At 38.7% G+C, this 21,654-nt stretch overlaps 1 protein-coding gene across 1 annotated transcript in view; it reads left to right on the top strand.

Annotated features, from left to right (window-relative positions):
* ME1 (malic enzyme 1, NADP(+)-dependent, cytosolic) overlaps positions 1-21,654 on the top strand; it is a 175,287-nt gene that overhangs the window by 104,776 nt on the left and 48,857 nt on the right. The window contains exon 7 of the mRNA XM_014958527.1: positions 19,526-19,635. Coding sequence (XP_014814013.1) covers positions 19,526-19,635 — 110 coding nt within the window. The remainder of the gene's footprint in view (positions 1-19,525; positions 19,636-21,654) is intronic.

Below are 21,654 nucleotides of genomic sequence, written 5' to 3'. Positions count from 1 at the left end.
TCAGTCCCAGGAAGGGCACAGGATGATTTCTTTTCTTTGGACCCGTAGCCCTCGAAGGCAGAAATTCTGTCTTGTGCCACCATGCAGCATGGCGAGGCATCAGTTCCTTTTGTCAGCCTTGAGAGTATAAATATTTAAATAGTTTTGGTAACTGTTTTTAGAGATTACTGAAGCATCTCAAATTTTGCTTCTTAAGCTTCGTCCCAAATGGGATGTAAATGAAGTATTTAGTAACCTTGCTAAGTACGAAGGACTCAGCAAGATATTATCTTTATAGTCTTATTTTAGAGTGATTAATACATTGCACGTAAGAAAGAGGAGACAGAGATTCTTTCCACAAACATCTGTTTATGATTTAAACTCTGCAAAATATCCCAAAAAAGATTGTGTGGTAAGCCCTGACTTAGGACTTTCGCCACGTATCCTACTGTCCCATGGACTGCTCCTACACTACTATTAATTTTGCTGGTGCAGTTCCAAATCTGTCCTACTTAGTTTAAAGATATTTGTAGTCAGGTCCCCACTACATAACAGAAATAAAAAATGAAAATCTGGGAAGTGTTTATATAGTAGATATAATATATAACTTGAACATTGATGCGGCAGCATAAAATTATGGGCGAAAGCATATGTTCATTATCACTGAGTTGTGCTGGAAATAGCTGTGAATGTATTTGAGAAACTCAGGTTTGCTCCACATGCCTTTTTTTCCTCTTTTTGTATGTGTGGCTGCTCCTTCCTGGTGACAGATCACACATGTTTTCCATGTAACAACCATCTGGTCTTAATGTCTGGGATGTAGCCCCCTTTTTCACAGCTTGCTGGGTCTCTCCTGGTTAGGTCTGCTCTTCTCAAAAAGGATCTAGCTAAACATTGAATGTTGTGCAGCCTTGCTTCTTTCTCCTTCCTAGCTGTCCCTTGGACCAAAGAGAAGTACATTATGTCAGTCAGCCTTGACTTTTGGTCAGCTAGGAGGTGGTCAGTTGGACTAGATGATCCTTGTAGGTCCCTTCCAACTGAACTATTCTCCATGAGCTTTGGACTTGTTGAGAGAAGCGCGTTGTTTTTCACTTTGTGTGGTGCAATATGGTGAGAAGTTGTTCTCAGAGTTAATGTAAACATGGATTCTATAGTTTCTTTGTAGTGTTGCAGTTTGAAAAATTATTGGTTTTTTTCAGACATCAAGTATGATAGTTCTGGTTAGGACATAGCCTGTACTTCTAGGAGAACAAGATGAGGCTGTCCCCTACAGTAACACTTACTGGGATGATGTTCAAATTTGTATCAAGCAAGAACATCAGAAAAAACCATGAGATTCCAGCATCTAAAAACCACTTTGGTCTATTAAGCAGTTCTTTAAAGTGCTTTGAAACTACAAAAAGGGCAGTAGAGATTTTCTTGGACTAGAGATGAAAGCTCAGAGGTGATGAGAGGCTTTTTGTAGGACAGAGTGAAAGCCACAGTGTCACTCTCCCTCACAGAGGGGAGATCCCCTTGGAGCTCGGGTCATGGCACTATTGCTCATGACTACAGAAGTCTTCTAGAATGTTTTGCTGGAGACTTCAGCCAAGCTTTGGAAAAGTTTAGCTGCTGAGTGCTATGCTTAGTTCGCTGTGTTTGTAGGGTATAACTATTTTCACAGCGCTATCCATGCTCCCAACCAGGAATCTCGTGGAGGAATCCCTAGAGACAGTCTCTTCTCACTTGTCTGAATTATCTCACAAATTATATAATATTTATAATTTGAAAAATCTTAATGTGCTTTTTTTTGAATAGCTGAAACAAAGGGAAAGAAACTGAAAATATTTTGGACACATCAATACTTTAAATATTTGGAGATGGGTGGGGACTTGATTATTTAGCTGAATTTTGTCAAGATTTGAAGCACTGGCTGTCTATGTTGAATGCCAGGAAATGTAGCCATTTTAAAAGATACATATGTGTATATATGTATAAATTTATACAACAATAATAATTCCAGAAGTATAAAATTGGCTGTAGTCCTAGATTTTCAGTTAAAAATAATAGTACTGGAGATATTGAGTGGAATCTCATGGCATTAAAACTGTTTTACCAGATCGTTGCTAGATGCTTTTCTTATTTAGTAGACTTTAAACATTTCCAAGAGCTCATTATTCCCATCTCTAGGGAAGAGACTTTGCAGACAGCTACAGTTATTGTACATCTTTCCTGGCCTTCTTGAGGGAAGTGGGGGGGGAGGGAAGCAGTGTAATGGATATGTGTTTCCTGACCGAAAATCCATCCCAGTGTCAATGTTTTTTGAGCATTTGGATGAGAAACTGCATAAATTCAACAAAAAAACACCCTGATTGCAGTAGCTAATGGCTTGGTCCAGATGATCTATCTCCCTAAACCATGTAGGGGAGAGATGTAGAATGAGGGGAGACTTCCTTGTGCTAGCGTTGTTAAATTGTGAGAAGTTTACAGAACTAATCTCAGTTCACCATCTGATCCTAATTTTCGGTTGAGTTCAGTTTATCGTTGCCTGTCAGAGCCCTGAGACAAATGAAAACAAAAAGAAATTGGCTGGCTTTCTGTGTAAGAGGAAATTTTCTTGAAATCTGGAAGAGTTTCCTCCAGAAACCCTGAAGGAGGATGTTCAATAGCAGCGTGATCCACTACTGACGGCCGTCTCCGTGTTCGGTGGTCAGCTGGCAGCCTTCCCAAAGCTTTTTGAAAAGTACATTTTGTAATTTATCCTTCCCATTAATATAAATCACGTAATTTGTAACTTTTGCTGATTAGTATTCTTGATGTAGAAGCAACGATCTCTTCATTACTTTCTGCATTGCTTGAGCACACGATCGAGTATGACACGTGGCTGTGAAACGGTTCTGTTTATTGGCAGTGAGTGGAGACATTTGCTGTTTACTTTTATTATTGTAATGTACAGATGATCTTCCCCAGTATGCATAAATCTCATGATGTAATCACTCTGACCCTTTCTTTATATTTTTAGCTACTAAAGCCTACCAGCAAATAAAAATATTAGTGAAACCAAGCCTTAACTCCATCGTTAACTTACAAAGATATGGAGTTTGGAGACTTAGGGACCAAGGAGAAATGTAGATGCCAAGCTCTAAGCTATCTTGTGTAAGAAAAAAATGATCAGTGAGTAATTTTTCATTAAGGGAGTCCAGATGACCCTCTTTGATAGTATCTGACAGTTTACATAAGAGGGACAGCATTTGATAACATAATTCTGATGATATTTGGTATGTTGTGGATCGTCTGCATCCACTGAACTGCGATCAGCAAGTCAGGGATGGATTTTGGGGGCCACCTCAGATGTCACAGTGAATGTTTAATGTGCGTGTTTATATATCTGATACTGTGCAAGTTGGAAGCTTTATTTAATCTATTAACTCTCATTTCTTCATAAGACTTCTTCCCGTATAAGCGTTTCTTCCCGGAATGGCAATATGTGCATATGTGTATTTGCTTCTGCATGACTGGAAGAAAGACGAATGTATCATCTTCCATCTACTTCCTCCCCACATTTCTGCAAAAATGAGTATTTTGAGAGTTATCCAGTGTTACTGCTGAAGATGGAGTGAGCAGACTCGTTTACAGGCACCCTTTAGGGCATTGGATCACATGGTGCTTTGGTGGGAGTTCTGCACTGGCTGTCACCCCAATGTGTCATGGATTGATAGCCTTTTAGAAGATCATGTTTATTAGGTGAGTGACAGGGAAAGTAGCTTTCAGACAGGTAGTTGAAAGAAACAGATAAAATTACTTTTGTGGAATAAGCATAATTAACCTTTGGTTACTTTTTTAGACTGTTGTAATCCAGTACCATGAATATGTTATCAGACCTCTTTCACAAAACTCACAGTCATAGGAAGTACACAGACAATTCAGGAGTAGAATACTTTGCCATATTTTTCCCACATCCACAGATTTTTTTTCTGCAAAACCTATTAAATACCTTTTCCTCACTCCAGAAGTTACATTTCTGGCTGTCTTGAGGTGACAGAATGGTTCACCTACGCAAACAAAGTTCTTTGATTTCTTCTGTGATTTAAGATGCTGCTTTTTGGGATGTGGGGTTTGAAGAATCCAACTCTATAGTTTTGTGAATGACTAACTGTAAAGAAGAGTAAGTTGTATTAACTGGCATTCTTAAACTGCTCCAATATGACCAATCTCAGTAGGTCATGTTCTGCATGTAATGCACTTAAATAATGACTACTCAAGTAGACCAAGTAAATCTAACTATGGATGTGAACACTTTAATACTGACCAGGACTACAAGGTGCAGAAGTCAGATTGTTGGCTAGTGAAAAGGAATATTAACTAATCTTAAAAGGCAGATGGATCTCTGAATAAATAATGAACAGGAGACTTAAACTTACCGGATGTATTTGGTTTTTTTATGTACATCCTGAACACACCTATTAAAAAAAAATCCAATTTTCTAAAGTCACCAGAATACATATGGATTAGTAATTTCAGTGATTAGTCATAGAATTTAACAGTAATTACAAATTACAGGAAGTTTTTTTTCTTCAAATGCCAAAATAAGAGAATCTGGAATTAGTATAAATTTCTTTCCTTCATGATTCCTCCCAGTCCTTCCAAAAAGGTGTCACGTGGGTCTAGTTTCAGAAGTACTGTGATTCTTCAATGGTGATTGAATCCAGTAAGAATTCCAGCAGCTCATCTCTGAAAAAACAATTTACTAAGACCATTAAAATATATAGAAAGATTTTTTGTTGGATTAATAGTCAGGAATTCAGGGACTGAGTTATATGCAAAAAGGCAAATAACATAGATAGAATTTAGAAAGAACATTAAAAAATATGCTTTTTAACTATTTGGTACTTCCTACTTTCTCAGTACACCAAGGTTTGATCTGAGCCAGCTAATTTGAAGCACACGTATATTCTGCAAAGTCTATATGCTATAGTTGTATCCAGGCTGAAATAAAATCAGAGAAGAACTGTTTGCTGCCTCTAGAGTCTGAAATAACATGTTAAACAGAAATTTCTTACTTCCCTCTATACCAGAAATTGGGAGACCATTTGGGTACACATCTGAGGTTCCCTGAGGAAAGCCTAAATAACGCTGGGAAAAGGGTAGATAACATTGGGCTTAGCAGGGGATTATAAACAGTTCTGAGGAGTGTGCAGCCACTTCCTTTTCTCACCTAGTCCCCAATTATAAGAGCTATAATTTTATACATTACTCTTTTGAGATCGCTGATCTAATCCCCGGGATCTTGAATATTTGAAGAGACCATGAGGAGGAGCCATCCAAAGCTTCTAACCACCTGTTTAAAATGTTAAAATAGAGTTAGAGCACTTCTGGGACCTTAATTTAGTCTACAATTAACCTTTTTTCCAGTCTCTGTTAATAAATATTTGAATATAAGTTTACCAGTGAGACAGCTTGGACTGAGAAGTTTGAATGTGCTTCAAAGGCAATTTTTGAGAATAGCTAAATTCATGATGATAAAAAGCAACCGTGGCCACTAGCACAGGCTGCAGTAATGTGCCCGGTGTAGGTCAGGCAAAGGCATTGCCAGTTTTTCTATGTAAAATACAATGTTCATACTATTCCTTTCTCTCTAGGGACTTCAGAAAGCTCCTGTTTCTGCAATGAAAGCAAGAGCGGTTATTATTTCTTTATGATGACTTCTGGAAAAAGCATTACTCTTATAAATACACCATTTTATTGAGCCTGAGTATTCCACTTCTATGGCATAGTTTTTAAACATTCCTCCAATTTTTCCCAAGTATAAATCCAATTAGGGGCGATTTTGAAGTTAATACATGACATCTTAACTTCATTTAAATATTAATAGCGGTGGCAGCTTTTGTAGTATCAAAGAGCCATGAAAAGGGGTTTTGTTAGTCTTTAGTCTTTGAGGGTTTATTCTTTGTGTGGAACTTTGAACATTGTTGCGTATATAAACCATATTAGTAAAGTTGCAGAAAAATGAGTTTTGTTGATGGTAATAAAATGTGAGTTTCCCTTAAATTCTGGCTAATAATTTCAAAACAATTAATTTATTTAGTACTTCTAAAAATTATTCTCTCGGCTTTGTTTCCTTTCTTACCTTTAAACACATAATACTGAATTTCATCAGTAGAAAGCTTTGTTTTAAAAAATTTGTGATATACTTCTGACCTAATTTTCCATGATCATTAGTGTAAGAATATGTTGGGTTTTTTTCCTTCCCTGTGAATTCCTCCCTTCCTGGTCCAGAACAACCAGAGTTCTCCATCACATATGAAATCAGAGAGCAACCAAGCAATTGCAACCCGGTTTTGTAATGTTGATTGGACAGGTCAGAGCCCTACGTGTGCCAAGGGAGATGTAAAATGCTCTTTATTTGGGTGAGAAGTGGTCCAGTTTTAGGGCAACCATCACAAGTCTAGAAGAATTTTTCTTAAAGGCAACTAAGTAAAGCCTGTGGAGTCCTTCTGAACTTTTATTAATTTCTATTTCCTTCTGAAAGGTAATAATTTCCTTTAGATTGCTGGTGCCAACTGCTGCAGATTAAATGTATATTTCTTAACTTGAGTTGCTGTTGCACTTGCAGAGCTGAGTGGAAAAGCTTTTTATTCATGCAGAATGCTAATCTTCTGGCATGACCCAAAAGTGCCTGGTGTGTTTATATTTAGAGAATCTCTGATCCTCTTACAAGATGACATGGTACAGAAGCTATAATCCAGATTCTCACTGGTGTCTTTGTGCCCAGGGAAGGGCAGAAAGAAGGCAGGATGCTGGCAGAGGAACAGCAGGTCATCAGTCCCAGGAATCAAAGAGTTTGGCTGAACATGTGCTTACATTCATTCTTATAATATTTTCTGCTTTGGGGTAATCTGTGATCTGCACTGGTAGTGTTAGCTATTTTTATTGCTCTTTCATATCTGCTGAATAGCACTGAGTTGGAAAATGAAATTGCACTAGCAGTGCTTCTCAAACAGAAGCCACCCAGTTTCTGAGAGGGAAGCAGCAATGCTCTCCATCTCTCTAGGATGTGTAAGATGAATCTGAAGGCTTTCCCTGGGCATCATTCTTGCCTATGCTTATCTTTTGTTAGAAAGGTTTCAAAACTTTTATAGTCTTGGATAATCTCCCTTGTGGATTACAGTGATTTCTGGCCTTTGGGATACTCACCTGCTTTCCTTCCAGGCAGCCCAGATGCTGCTGCCAAACTCTTCTTCTTTAGATAATATCCTCATTGCTTTACTACACTAAAATAGGTTTTGTTCTGTCATGGTTCTACACAGCTTTATTTCTACCTTTGTCTCATCTCATTTCTGCTGTAGTTACACAGCTCTGTTACCCACCACAGCACTGGTTTTGTGGTGTTTGTTTTTTTTTCATTTGTTTCTTAAAAGGATTTTTTTTTTTAATCTTTAATGTGGAATGCTTTCCCCTCTTACATCTGCAACACAACTTTCTTTTGGTTCTTTCAGATTGCTGTTCAAAACCTACCCTTTGTAAGTCCTTCCAACCATCCCGTAGAGCTCTGAGTGTATCGACATAATTGAATGTTTGGAATTGTATGTTATTTAAGCGTTCTTCTAGCCATGTTCCGTGTACTGCAAGTTTATAAAGCCAGAAAACATTTTCATCAACTAGTTTGACCTTCTGCATAAAATGGGGCATTTGCTTAGAGTCAGTTGATATTTAATTATTTAATTGTAGACATTAGAAATGGTCAGAATACTGTAGCACTGGTTATACTGTACCAAGTGTAAAGGTGAGATTACTCCACCCATATCTGGTAACCCCTTATCTGTAGAGCCCTTATTTTTGTTAACCTTTTTGGCTGTGATATTTGCTGAGCAATGGTATATGTTCATTACCGACAGCTTTCTTTGAAACGTATCTCTCCAGAATAGAGTTCTTCTCTTTTGGTCCTTGCTTTATAAATTTACATTTGGCCACACTGAAATAAATATATTTCTGTCTTTGCCCTGTTTACACGATAACACCCTGTTTCATAATTTATGACAACCTCAATCTTTGTGTCATGCGTAAAGTCTATTATTTCTTCCAATGTTTTTGTTATTATAAATATTTAATAACATTGTGCCTAAGCATCAGTTCCTGTAGAGCTCACTGGAGGGATAAATGTTGCTTTCTCTTTCTTCCTCCCAATCTCCTTTTATTTAGTTGCCCCTGGACCTCTCTTCCCAAGATATTTAGATTGTATGTAATGGAGAGCAGAGATTTAGTCATATAGTTTAATTGCCTGAATGATCTTAAGAGCGCAAATAGAGCAGAATGGAAAAAACATCAAATGCTTAAGATATATTGGAGAAAAACATCCTAGATCCCATGTAGATGGTGTTCTTGGGAGAGAGCCAAACGAGAAACTGGAAGTTGGATGCCCTGTGGGCCTGTATCTGACGCAAGATTTATACTACAGGAGAGATTGGGAGCTGGGGCTGTTTAGCCCAGAGAAGCACCAGCTCAGAGGGATCTCATCAATGTGTACAAACATTGGGTGGGAGGGTGTAATGAGGACAGATGTAAATGTAAAAGAAGTTTTAAGCTCAAGAAAGAACCTTTTTACTGGGAGGGTGACTGAGCACTGACACAAGTTGCCCAGAGAGGTTGTGGAGTCTCCATCCCTGAAGATATCCAAAAAGCCATCTGGACGTGGTCCTGCATGGCCTGACCCTGCTTGAGTTGGGAGGGCTGGATGAGATGATCTCCAGAGGTGCCTGCCAGCCTCAGCCACTCTGTGATATTCCATTGTAATATTCATAGTTCCTCAAACCAAACAGTGTGCTGTCTAAGTAATGCTTTGAAAATAGTAAGCTCCTTCTTCCTTAAATTCTGCATTCTCCATTTCTGTGGTCTAGCTTCCAATCTACTGCTTTTCTCAAGTGTAGTGTGTGTTGCAGGTACATAAGGTATCTCAATGCCTTGAAAACCCCATTAAGAAATTGGGAAGGGAGACGTCTGTTTTATAAATCATCAAAGAGTACAAAGATTATGGAGTGTATTTAATATGTGGGTAATACTTTCAGTATTCCTGTTACCAGCCTCCCTTTGACGTTTCTGAAAGGTCATTACTTTTTTGCCTTTTAACAGTCAAGGTGAAAGCTGTCAGTGGTGGGAGTGAGATTTCCATCTGTTCATTATACCTTAAGTAGCAGGGGAAAAGAGCAGATGTGCTGCCCCAGGCTTTCTTCTAATTTGTCTATCCAACTGCATCTTTTTTTTTTTTTTTTTTTTTTTTAGGCAAAATATCTATAAACTCATAAAAATAGAATCAAATATGTAAGCAAATGCGGGCAGCTTGTTTTAACCTCCTAAAGCCACTTAGCAATCTTTAGGATCTGGCAAAAGAGACAATATCTTTTCCAAAAAGGCATTGCATTTGCTATAAATCACTCAGTAAGGCATCAAAGCACGCACTTAACTTAAAGCAAAGGAATAATCCTGTTGCCCCAAGCTGGAATTCTCATATGTTTAAGTAAATGCCTTAATAAATTAGCCTCTATAAAAGCAATATTTTTAAATGCTGTTAAATGCAGTTAAATAAATACAATTGACAAATTATTATGAAACTTTCTGGTGCAGAATTATCAGCCAAGGTTCTCTTGTTATTTACTATATATTTTAAGTAATGCGAACCCTCCCCTCTTTTTGGATAGTGGGGAAAAATAGTGTCTGGGCAGTGAATATATGAAGGTTCATTCTCAAGAAAATAAGATAGAGCTCGTCTAAGCAAAATGCCACCTTAAAGTGTGCACAGTCAGTGCAAATCGAATTTGTGCAGCCAAATGGGAACTTTTACCTTTTCCAAGGGCAGCTCTCATTTTAATACAGACATCGGAGAACTTGCCCAGAGAAACTTTTCATGTCCAGATCTAGGAATCCAGGCTTTTTGGAATAGGTGGTTCCACTAATCTCAGTTATTATGAATAGTTCTTTATAAATATATATATATATATATATATATATATAAACATAGTATCTTTCATCCTAGATGATCTATAAAGGCTTCCCTGTGACAGCCCTAAGCTAATGTTGACGGCTTTTCAAGTGCTGTTGTACTTACCTCTTTTTGATAACTTTTTGTCAAAATTTAGAACGTTAAAAATCTTATTTGTAAAATGTGCAGGTGCATGCCAGCATAGGGGAAACCTCAGAATCGTGGCATCCTGATGCTTTCCTTGGCAAAGTAAAATTTCCTGACAATCTAAACCAAACAGTAATAATCATTGACAATAATAATTAAATTTTTAACAAATGTTTAAAGATTGTGGTCATGAAGTGACCAGGAAACACCCATTTGAAACCAGATTTAAACAGTGTAGGTTGACTTATCATACAGTGTAATTATTTTATATGCTCCTTTGTGATAAGAAGAGTTCTTTTTTGGTTCAGTGTAAAACCCATTTAGCTAAAATTTAAAAAGTAGGTTTGAAGGGCTTATATATTTTGGGAGCACCACTGTATATTTTGGGAGGGCAGGACATGGCATAAACCTCTAGCTACAGCTAAAGATTTCATGAGGGACAAACCTGCTCACTGTTTCCAGCTGAGATGGATTTCTTTCATGATTCTCTGTTTTTCTGATTTACCCTGCTCAGTCACTTGACCGATCCATTTGCTCAGTACCCTTCCTTCCCTCAGCCAAAAGTGTCGTGGTGCCAAGTCTCTAAAAAAGAACTGAAGAGGCTGAAAAGAAAAAAAATTAAAAAAAAATCTCAGATCATCTGTCTCAAATCTGCACTCTTCTCTGTTAAGTGAACATAAAACTGAAGGTAATTTGAGATTGTTCTTTAGTCTAAGTCACAGTTAAAGTAGCTCAGTGGCAACACTGGAAAAAGCAGTGGAATAAGCTACGAGAGGTAGAATTACATTTTCAGGCTCCCGGAGTTTTACTTTTGACTTAGGTGGGGTCAGGATCATGTAACAAGTGAACCAATGCAAATTCATGAGAAAACGTCACGGTAATTCAGTTTGCTGTTTACTTCAAATCCACGTGGAATGCTTCGGGGTTTGGATTTATTTTGTTGTTGTGTTTTTGTTTTTTAAGGAGGACAACTACCAAAATTTACAATATGGTTTTCTTCCTCTTTATATTTAACCAAAGCATTAGCCAAGCCCACCTCCCTCTGTGTGGTGGAAGTTTGTGTGGTATGTTTTTTCATGGCAGTGATCTAGGCTGCTGGGGCTGATGCTTGTCTATGTCAAGAACTGAGTAGAAGAGTTTGGCTCATGTCTGAAATTTCAAAAGTATGATTTATTTGTATAACATGCTTTATACTGTATCCCAAAATTTACAATATGGTTTTCTTCCTCTTTATATTTAACCAAAGCATTAGCCAAGCCCACCTCCCTCTGTGTGGTGGAAGTTTGTGTGGTATGTTTTTTCATGGCAGTGATCTAGGCTGCTGGGGCTGATGCTTGTCTATGTCAAGAACTGAGTAGAAGAGTTTGGCTCATGTCTGAAATTTCAAAAGTATGATTTATTTGTATAACATGCTTTATACTGTATCTCAGTACTATGCCATCCTGCCACCTTCCTCCTGAGGGGACTATTTCACAGTGGAAAGGAGGCAACTTGACACATAGGAATTTAATTTGACAGCACTCAGTGCAAGATCTTATGGAAGAGAGAAGTAGTTTTATGTTACAAAACCTCTAAACAAGTTGATTTTACTCAGTCGGTCTCCCACCTGTGTGCTCAAAACATCATGTGGTCTGGCCAGGGTTGCTCATGTCATAGAATCATAGAATCATTTTGGTTGGAAGCCTCCTTTAACATCCTCAAGTCCAACCAGCAACCTAACACTGCCAAGTTACCACTAAACCAAGTCCCTCAGCTCCACATCTATCCGTCTTTTAAATACCTCCAGGGATGGTGACTCCGCCACTTCTCTGGACAGCCTGTTCCACTGCTTGATAACCTTTTCTGTGTAAAATTTTTTTCCTGATACCCAATCTAAATCTTGCAACTTCAGGCCACTTCCTCTTGTCTCATTGCCTGTTACTTGGGAGAAGAGACTGACCCCACCTTGGGCCAGTCTTTTTTCAGTGGTGCCCAGTGACAGGACAAGAGGAATTGTGCACAAACTTGAATATAAGAAGTTCCACCTAAACATGAGGAGGAAGTTCTTTACTTTGAGGGTGGCAGGCTGCCCAGGGAGGTGGTGAAGTGTCCATCTCTGGAGACATTCAAAACCTGCCTGGACAAGTTCTTGTGCAACCTGCTCTAGGTGGACTTGCTTTGGCAATGGGGTTGGACGAGATGATCTCCAGAGGTCCCTTCCAACCCCATGTGATTCTGTGCTACATGAGGTCCCTTCCAACCCTATGTGATTCTGTGCTACACCCTCCTTTCAGAGAGTTGTAGACAGCGACAAGGTCTCCCCTCAGCCTCCTTTTCTCCAGGCTGAACAACCTCCTTAAGGAGAACGTGAATGAAGCAAGGGTCTGCTGCTGGTAGCAGGGTGGGTGCTAAAGGCTGCTAATTCCCTACCCCCATGGCTAGTTTGGATATAAACGTTTTTGTCCTGTGCAGCTGTAGCACATCAGGCAGGGTGAACTGTAACATCTGCTGCGGAGTGGCCATGGTGCTTGCTGGAGGGTTCCTCATCTTGGCCACCTTTTTTCCACAGAACATATATGGAGTAACGACTTTGGAAAACTATCCCCCTTAGTCAAATGTAGTTGGATTTAACCAGCAGGTTACAATTGTAGTGGAAGAGGTGCTAGGATGGATGGATGACCTCATTGCAGCAGTTTAGCTGCTTTATGAGATGAGATTAAAGATAGCTTGAGGGAGAGCAGGAAGAGAAGGCATCCAGGCCATAGAAGCTGTCAGGAGGGGAGGCGGGAAGGCATCCTTTCATGGAAGACCTGGCAGAAAGAGGAGTTTGTAGCAATGGTCATTATCTTTTAAGTCTGTTTTGGGCAGTGGGAAATAGAAAAAAAACAAGGTTTCATCATTTAGAGTGTGGAGGAAGGAGATGGTTTCCACATCGTCCTGGTGCACTATAAATGGTTCTGGCTGGTGGAGCTGGTGTGCTGCATGACGCACAGAGCAAGGGAGAGGATGCCAATGTTGCTATCATTTTGGTTTTGCTCCTCCTTAAGAACGGGTGGCAGCAACCACTTCTGATGGTTTCTAAAGTTTGGGTTTGTTTTTTTCATTTCCAGGCCCATATGAACAAAAAAAAATATTCAAATAGGATTTTGGAAGCTCAAAAAGCCTAAAAAGCAACCACTCGTTCCTTTAGGAAGGCTTCCAAAACAATGGCTGGCAGTAAGAACAAATGATCCAAATATATTTCCAGAAAAGTTTCTTCGCTGTAGAAGTAAGCAGGGATTTTACTGATCATATGGTTTAAATTCAAAATGATGCCCAAACTTTTATAGCTCCCACTGGATTCTTGAGGGTTTTCCCTGTTTGAGGTTCTTAAGAGCGTTGGGTTGCCAAAACACTAGTACTGTGTATTTGGGATGGTTAAAGAGCTGTGGACATTTTTCTCCAGCCTGTTGCATAAAGATGTAATCTGTAGAATGACTTGAAAGATTAACATTGTTGTCACAGACAACTGAATATAAACTTATTTGTAAACAGGGAAAAACTAAACTAAGACTGTCACACAAAATACGTTGTAAATTGGGGGAAGTATTGGAAACTATTTTCTGGCAACCACACATTATTCACTGGAATGGTTCTTTTAAATACATTGTCCAGCATTTGCCTCCTGTACTTGATGACAAATCTGATGTTGCAGGCTTGCCACCACTCTTGTCCCTATTTTCTGTCCATAACAGAAAAAAGGAAAGAAGGTTTTGAACTTCTGTCCAGTTGGATCCTAATTCAGGCTGCTCGTCTGACTTGAAGTGGGAGATCCAAGGAAGCTAAAAGATGTGGGTGACAAAACAGGATTTATGAGGGGGAACAGTGGTCTGGATTATCACTTTCTTGGGAGGATTTATGTATGTTTAATCAGCTACCACAGTGACAGGTCCCAAACAGGCGGGAGAGAGGAATTCACAGCTAGAAAACACTTGCCTGCAAGAATCCAGCAGTCCCATCTCTAGCCAAGCTAGTGCTACCAGAGGTGTTTTCCAGAGTGAGAAAAGAGTTAAGAATTTATTAGGGCATTTGTTATGGTTCATGCTGATGAGGAATGTCTCTTGGATTCTAATTAATTTTATTTTTTTTGCTAATCTACGATGAGATCTGTCGTTTCTTCAAGTGTTCTGTTTAAGATAGATGATGCCCTTTGGGTAGGTTCTCTCTTCTGTGTATTTGTGCCACCTTTCAGTATGAACATACGTGTTAGTTATGTGTTCCTCCATTTCCCTAATTATACCCTTTGTATCCCTGGGCCAAGAGGAGTGATGGCTGGAGAACTGTCTCTGTTTTGGGTGAGCAACAAGACATGATATGTTATATGTGACTCATGTTTTCAGCTTTGTAACTGCATAACGATGTCTGCTCACTCACGCAACTCTATTGTTGGGGACACGTTCAAATTAAAAGGATTTTAGGTCACATTATAAATGTGTATGCCTTAAAATTTCAAATAGCAAGGTGAAATTCTCCTAAAGTATATGATGATCAAGTTTATCTACTTAAATAAATATACACAGGTTAAGACCCTTATTTCACATTATAACAGTATGTAGTCCACTACTTTTAAAATATGGAGAAATTTCTCTTACGGTGTTTTCTATCATGATGGTTCCTTGTAATTTTGCCTCCTAATCTTCTTGTCCTGCTTGGAGCTGCTGGCACTCAACTGCAGGCCTTTTGCTTTTAACATGCCCCCATCAACCACGACCTTTCAATGGTGTTTTGAAATATGAATTATTTTGTTTGTAGCAAATTTCAGTTACTGACTTCTGGACCTGCCTGATCAGTCACATTGTGTAATCTGAGGTAGAGTGTGGAGGAAGGAGATGGTTTCCACATCGTCCTGGTGCACTATAAATGGTTCTGGCTGGTGGAGCTGGTGTGCTGCATGACGCACAGAGCAAGGGAGAGGATGCCAATGTTGCTATCATTTTGGTTTTGCTCCTCCTTAAGAACGGGTGGCAGCAACCACTTCTGATGGTTTCTAAAGTTTGGGTTTGTTTTTTTCATTTCCAGGCCCATATGAACAAAAAAAATATTCAAATAGGATTTTGGAAGCTCAAAAAGCCTAAAAAGCAACCACTCGTTCCTTTAGGAAGGCTTCCAAAACAATGGCTGGCAGTAAGAACAAATGATCCAAATATATTTCCAGAAAAGTTTCTTCGCTGTAGAAGTAAGCAGGGATTTTACTGATCATATGGTTTAAATTCAAAATGATGCCCAAACTTTTATAGCTCCCACTGGATTCTTGAGGGTTTTCCCTGTTTGAGGTTCTTAAGAGCGTTGGGTTGCCAAAACACTAGTACTGTGTATTTGGGATGGTTAAAGAGCTGTGGACATTTTTCTCCAGCCTGTTGCATAAAGATGTAATCTGTAGAATGACTTGAAAGATTAACATTGTTGTCACAGACAACTGAATATAAACTTATTTGTAAACAGGGAAAAACTAAACTAAGACTGTCACACAAAATACGTTGTAAATTGGGGGAAGTATTGGAAACTATTTTCTGGCAACCACACATTATTCACTGGAATGGTTCTTTTAAATACATTGTCCAGCATTTGCCTCCTGTACTTGATGACAAATCTGATGTTGCAGGCTTGCCACCACTCTTGTCCCTATTTTCTGTCCATAACAGAAAAAAGGAAAGAAGGTTTTGAACTTCTGTCCAGTTGGATCCTAATTCAGGCTGCTCGTCTGACTTGAAGTGGGAGATCCAAGGAAGCTAAAAGATGTGGGTGACAAAACAGGATTTATGAGGGGGAACAGTGGTCTGGATTATCACTTTCTTGGGAGGATTTATGTATGTTTAATCAGCTACCACAGTGACAGGTCCCAAACATGCGGGAGAGAGGAATTCACAGCTAGAAAACACTTGCCTGCAAGAATCCAGCAGTCCCATCTCTAGCCAAGCTAGTGCTATCAGAGGTGTTTTCCAGAGTGAGAAAAGAGTTAAGAATTTATTAGGGCATTTGTTATGGTTCATGCTGATGAGGAATGTCTCTTGGATTCTAATTAATTTTATTTTTTTTGCTAATCTACGATGAGATCTGTCGTTTCTTCAAGTGTTCTGTTTAAGATAGATGATGCCCTTTGGGTAGGTTCTCTCTTCTGTGTATTTGTGCCACCTTTCAGTATGAACATACGTGTTAGTTATGTGTTCCTCCATTTCCCTAATTATACCCTTTGTATCCCTGGGCCAAGAGGAGTGATGGCTGGAGAACTGTCTCTGTTTTGGGTGAGCAACAAGACATGATATGTTATATGTGACTCATGTTTTCAGCTTTGTAACTGCATAACGATGTCTGCTCACTCACGCAACTCTATTGTTGGGGACACGTTCAAATTAAAAGGATTTTAGGTCACATTATAAATGTGTATGCCTTAAAATTTCAAATAGCAAGGTGAAATTCTCCTAAAGTATATGATGATCAAGTTTATCTACTTAAATAAATATACACAGGTTAAGACCCTTATTTCACATTATAACAGTATGTAGTCCACTACTTTTAAAATATGGAGAAATTTCTCTTACGGTGTTTTCTATCATGATGGTTCCTTGTAATTTTGCCTCCTAATCTTCTTGTCCTGCTTGGAGCTGCTGGCACTCAACTGCAGGCCTTTTGCTTTTAACATGCCCCCATCAACCACGACCTTTCAATGGTGTTTTGAAATATGAATTATTTTGTTTGTAGCAAATTTCAGTTACTGACTTCTGGACCTGCCTGATCAGTCACATTGTGTAATCTGAGGAACCTCAATGAAGTCACTCTGCAGCGTATCTGTAGAAAGTACTGATGGTAGATGTTAAGATTGGCATGTTTTAGGATAGCCATATGCTTTGTTTTCTCTTTTTGTAATGTCTGAAAGATAATATGAATTACAGCATAATATGAGTAATGGAAGGTTATTGCAGAGCGATACGGGAATAAAGTGGAACTGAGCTGTTGGCTGTGAACATCATTTTAGGTTTTGGCTCAACTTTCTGCTGCGAGTGGTTGCAATAGTAAGATGTGGAAGTCATAGGAGAATTGATGGCTGTTTTGGTATGGTCTATGTGGCACCTTTGTAGTCAACTGATTATTGCAAGGAGATTTTCTGGAATGCCAGAGATTAACTATTTTGTATTATTTCATCTATATGTCTCATCAGTTTGGGGTTTTGAGAACAGGAACACTCCAAGCAGAGAAACACTGTGTCACTTTCTTGTCTATCATGGGTACCCAGAACTAGATTTGATTAGACTATTTTGAGGATGTGGACCTCGAACTTCACAAATGTTATGAGGTACTCCTGGTCATGAGCAGCACTGAAGTCTCAGGTTTTTACCCAGGCATCACGTATAACACTTGCAACGGACCTCGAACTTCACAAATGTTATGAGGTAGTACTGGTTATAAGCAGCACTGAACTCTCAGGTTTTTTACCCAGGCGTCATGTATAACACTTGCAAGAAATAATAATGCTGCCTAGAAATTTTTCTGCTTTAATATCAAAGTCTTAGAGGCCCAGAATGAGACTGCCTGCATTTTTTCCATTTTAATTAAACAGCCAGGATATCTTGCTCAGAGAATTAGTATGGACGGTGTGCCCAGTATAGGATGAGTGTTTTCTACAGGGACACTGATTTAATATAATTCACAGGGAGTTTTGATCTGCGCCTACAAAAGCAATGGGTAAGAAAATGGAGAAAAATTAAATGCAGATGAGAAAATGGAATGTTATGTATGGTAAAATAAAAAAGCAGACATTGGCTTAATGACATCCAAGAAACACTTCTAACCAAGCTCCAGAATTCCAGCGTGTTAATGTCATTAGTTTCATATTATTATCCAATTATATCCTGGAGCCTTGTGGAATCACAGAAATTCATGTCAGATACTGAATCAGGTTAAAAATTTAAATTAATTATTGAAAAGCAGCTCCAGTTTCTTATTTGAACTCAGTTGTGATTTACTGTACTGAATTACTGACTCACCAAATTCTCTTTTAAACAGTTGCCTGTCATTATGCTGCTGAAAGTCCAGGTTTTTCCATAAAACCTGAAGATGTATTTATTTTCAGCAGGGATTACCATTCCTGGCATTGGAATCCTAGTAGTTTTGGCTAATTGTAATATGGCTGTAAATATGTGATTTCCATGGAAATTAATTTAGTCACAAGAATTTTTGTCCTTTTTTTTTTTTTCCTTATATTGATGGCTGTGCTTAACATGGCTGCCAAACACATGTATGGTTTAAAGAAAAACTTAACATTAGAGGAGAACCTCCTTTAGCTCAAACAGGACATGTGCTGCTGAGATCTTGCCCTGTTAGATCCTAGGGTTAATAATTTCATAGCAACACCTTAATGCAATATTTTTTCCAAGTTTTAATCAAATGGTTCCTTAGTCTGTGCAAATTGCTATGAGGCTTATTTAAGTTTAAAATACTTTTTTTTTTTAAATAATATTTTGTAATATTATTCCAGAGAGAGATAATGTTTATGTGATATTTCCGGATCCAAACTTGTACAGACAGTTTTAGTACTTACCCTATATTTTAAACTTTTCATGTGTTAATTTTTTTCCCCCACACATGAGATTGAAGGTATTCAAGTTATGTGGCATTTTGTTTTGTTTTTCTGTCGACAATGAATTCAGTCTTTACATAGTTTTTGTCTAGAAATGTCTTCGGTGTTTTTTGTGGGTATTTTTCTTTTTGTTTTAAGAAAATATTTGAGAAATGACATAAGCAAGGAATCCAGTGCTATTATCAAATGCATCTAAGGACTGGAGGATGCATAGTAGTAATATTACATGAATATAACTTATTATTAACTTCACTAAACTTCACAAGTTACTTACCCATGCTGTTGAACTGATTTAGATAGTCATATCTGCATCTGATGCAACTGCATACTGTATTTTCAAAATACAGTATACAGAGATTTCAAAATACTGTAGGAAATGTCAGTATGAATCATTTCATTAGCTATAGGTATGAGAAAACGTTGAAATGGATGATAATATTGTTTCTTAGCATACTGTTTAGCAAACATTTTGCATTGATATCAGATAATAAGTTGCATCATGTCAGTAAAATAAAATCCCTGTCCTGAATATGCTACTTTTCTACTACTTTCCTTAGGTTTTTTGCTCACTAGCTGATTCCTGAGCGAAGACTTCTGTTGAGATGTCTGCAGACAGATGAAGGCCTTTTCCCCTAACCTTTTATTCTTAACTTAGAACTGAGTAAAGAGTATTAGCAGTCCATGTCTTCTAGATGATTTACGTGGATGTAAAGATACAGAACAGAAACATATTAGTAGACGTATAAATCACATTATCCTTGTATTCAAAATCTGTCCGCTAATGTCAATAGCTTTTAAATATGCAATTATGTATTATTTTTAATGTAATGCACATTTTTTTTTTGTCTTTCTAGGTATGGCATGAACTGCCTCATTCAGTTTGAGGATTTTGCTAATGCTAATGCATTCCGCCTCCTGAACAAGTACCGTAACAAATATTGCACTTTCAACGACGACATTCAAGGTAACAGACTCTTTCTCTTCACTCTTGTGATGCTCCCAGAAAAATGACTCTTAACTGATGTACCAGAGGGGGAAAAAAAAAAAATATCAGCTTTCCTGAAATATTTGGAGATGCTCAGTACAGGCCAACTTATGCCTTGGGTTTCCTCAGCATGGGTTTCTGGTGAGCTGTCTTTGCTCCTAACCTTTCCCCTCTCATTTATGCCTCATGCTTTTATTTAGATGTTTGCTCTTCAGGGTTTTGTTTTTTGTTTCTTGTTTTAATATTTTAGTGTGTGAATGGATTTCCCATATAAATTATGAACGTCAGATCTTTGGGCAAATGTCAAAGCTCAAGCCTGCACTGTACTTCCCTCAGGTTTTTTTTGTCACTGCAGTGACAACTGCCCCACTGTTCCTCCGTGTGACAGAGCTTGCTTGATAAATGTCAAATTCTATTTCAGTTCTTAAACCGGCAACTCAGTTAAATACCCTTCTAATTTTCCTTGCAGTCTTGTGGCTATGTTTGATTTTAGAGGCAAATTATCCCCCTGACTCTGCTTTCCTGTCTGAATCATTTGTACCAGCTGGCAAAAGGAAAAAATCCAGGGTGGGAAACGTCAGCAAGGGGGATTCTTGTCCCTTCCCTCCTGAGAGGAAAGACAAGGAGGGCTGAAGTGGTGGATGCTGCTGCTTGGGTTGCCTTATCCTATTGGGAAAAGAGCACTGGAAAATAACTTTCGCTAAGGCAATGAGTGCACTGGCTCCCAGCCTTGCCAGGAGACTGAAGTCAGATGGAGACAGGTACCCAAGGAGGGCACCAGCAGCCTCTTACCCCCTCAGGTTTCCTTGGGTGGGTGGAGGTCCTCAGCAGTGATGGGATCCAAAATGAGAGTTTAACTGTCTTCACTTCCAACCGTTTGCAGTGACACTTAAGGCAAGGCATTAGGAGCTTGAGTTTTCCAGAAGTCATTCATGAGGCCTAGGTCTTATTTCAGGGACTCAAGGCATGTCGGGGAATTCAAACAGGCCCTTGTCTTTCCAACGTTAGGGATTTGGCTGCCACACAAACTATGTTTCTGTTACAAGCCTGGCTGAGTTTTACTCCTGCAGCTGAAACAGATTATGGAGGACAAACTCCCAGATGGCAAATAAGCTAATTATAAAATGTCATTTCCCTTTGTAAGAAGCATGGTGCTTCCTACCCTTCAGGGCCTGAGTGTAGCCATGGCTACAACACTCCAATACAGCAGACCAAAGAGCATCTAGAAGTTTCTCTGGTTGTTCAGAGACACAGCTCCCACAGGAAATTCTATTTCTTTGCAGGACAAAGGTTCTTACCCCAAAATCAGAAAGAGACTCAACTAGAATGTACTTTCAAAGAAATGGTAGGGAAGCTTTTCTGCAAAAGTGTACCAGATATAGGGAAACTAAGCTGAGGAAGTCTTCTGTGGTTCTGGATGCATTTTGAAACCACTTTATTCTCTCTCGTGCACCTTGGAAGGAGGTGTCTTCACCTTCAAAACTGTTGGAAAGTTTCTGTTTGGCTTTTGGTTGAGCTGATGTAGCAGCTATTGGTCTTAGAAGTGCAGCCACATGCTGGCTTTTAATTTATTCAGTTTCTGCAATCTCATTTGTGTTTGTGAGTCTTTTCTTATTTTCATAAATAAAGTCTAGGACTTTTGGGTGATCTCAATCCTTAATGCTATTGTAGCTTCCAAGAGGTGAAAGAGGATGCATTTAGTCTGCTCTGTTGTTTGTCATCAGATCCCCACGAATACCTTCAGTATCTTTTTTTGGTAGGATGTCATCTTCTCCTATAATGTGGCAGTGGAATCATAACAGCCCAAATATAGATCCAGGGATCTTTTCTCCCTCCTTCTATTGCAGCTGTATAAATCCTAAGGATATTTCACCTTGACAACTTTGATGGGGATAGATGGTGCTAACTTCTTTAGCAATCCTTAGAGATTTTCAGTTTCTAAATGGCATGATTTTATTCCAGGCTACTTGAAAGCATGTCCCTCTCTGTGTGCAACTT

This window comes from Calidris pugnax, unplaced genomic scaffold (genome assembly GCF_001431845.1).
Source record: "Calidris pugnax isolate Ruff unplaced genomic scaffold, ASM143184v1 scaffold251, whole genome shotgun sequence".
Lineage (NCBI taxonomy): Eukaryota > Metazoa > Chordata > Aves > Charadriiformes > Scolopacidae > Calidris > Calidris pugnax.
The sequence above is the reverse complement of the archived record's forward strand: the minus strand, read 5'-3'. Positions and strand labels throughout refer to the sequence as shown.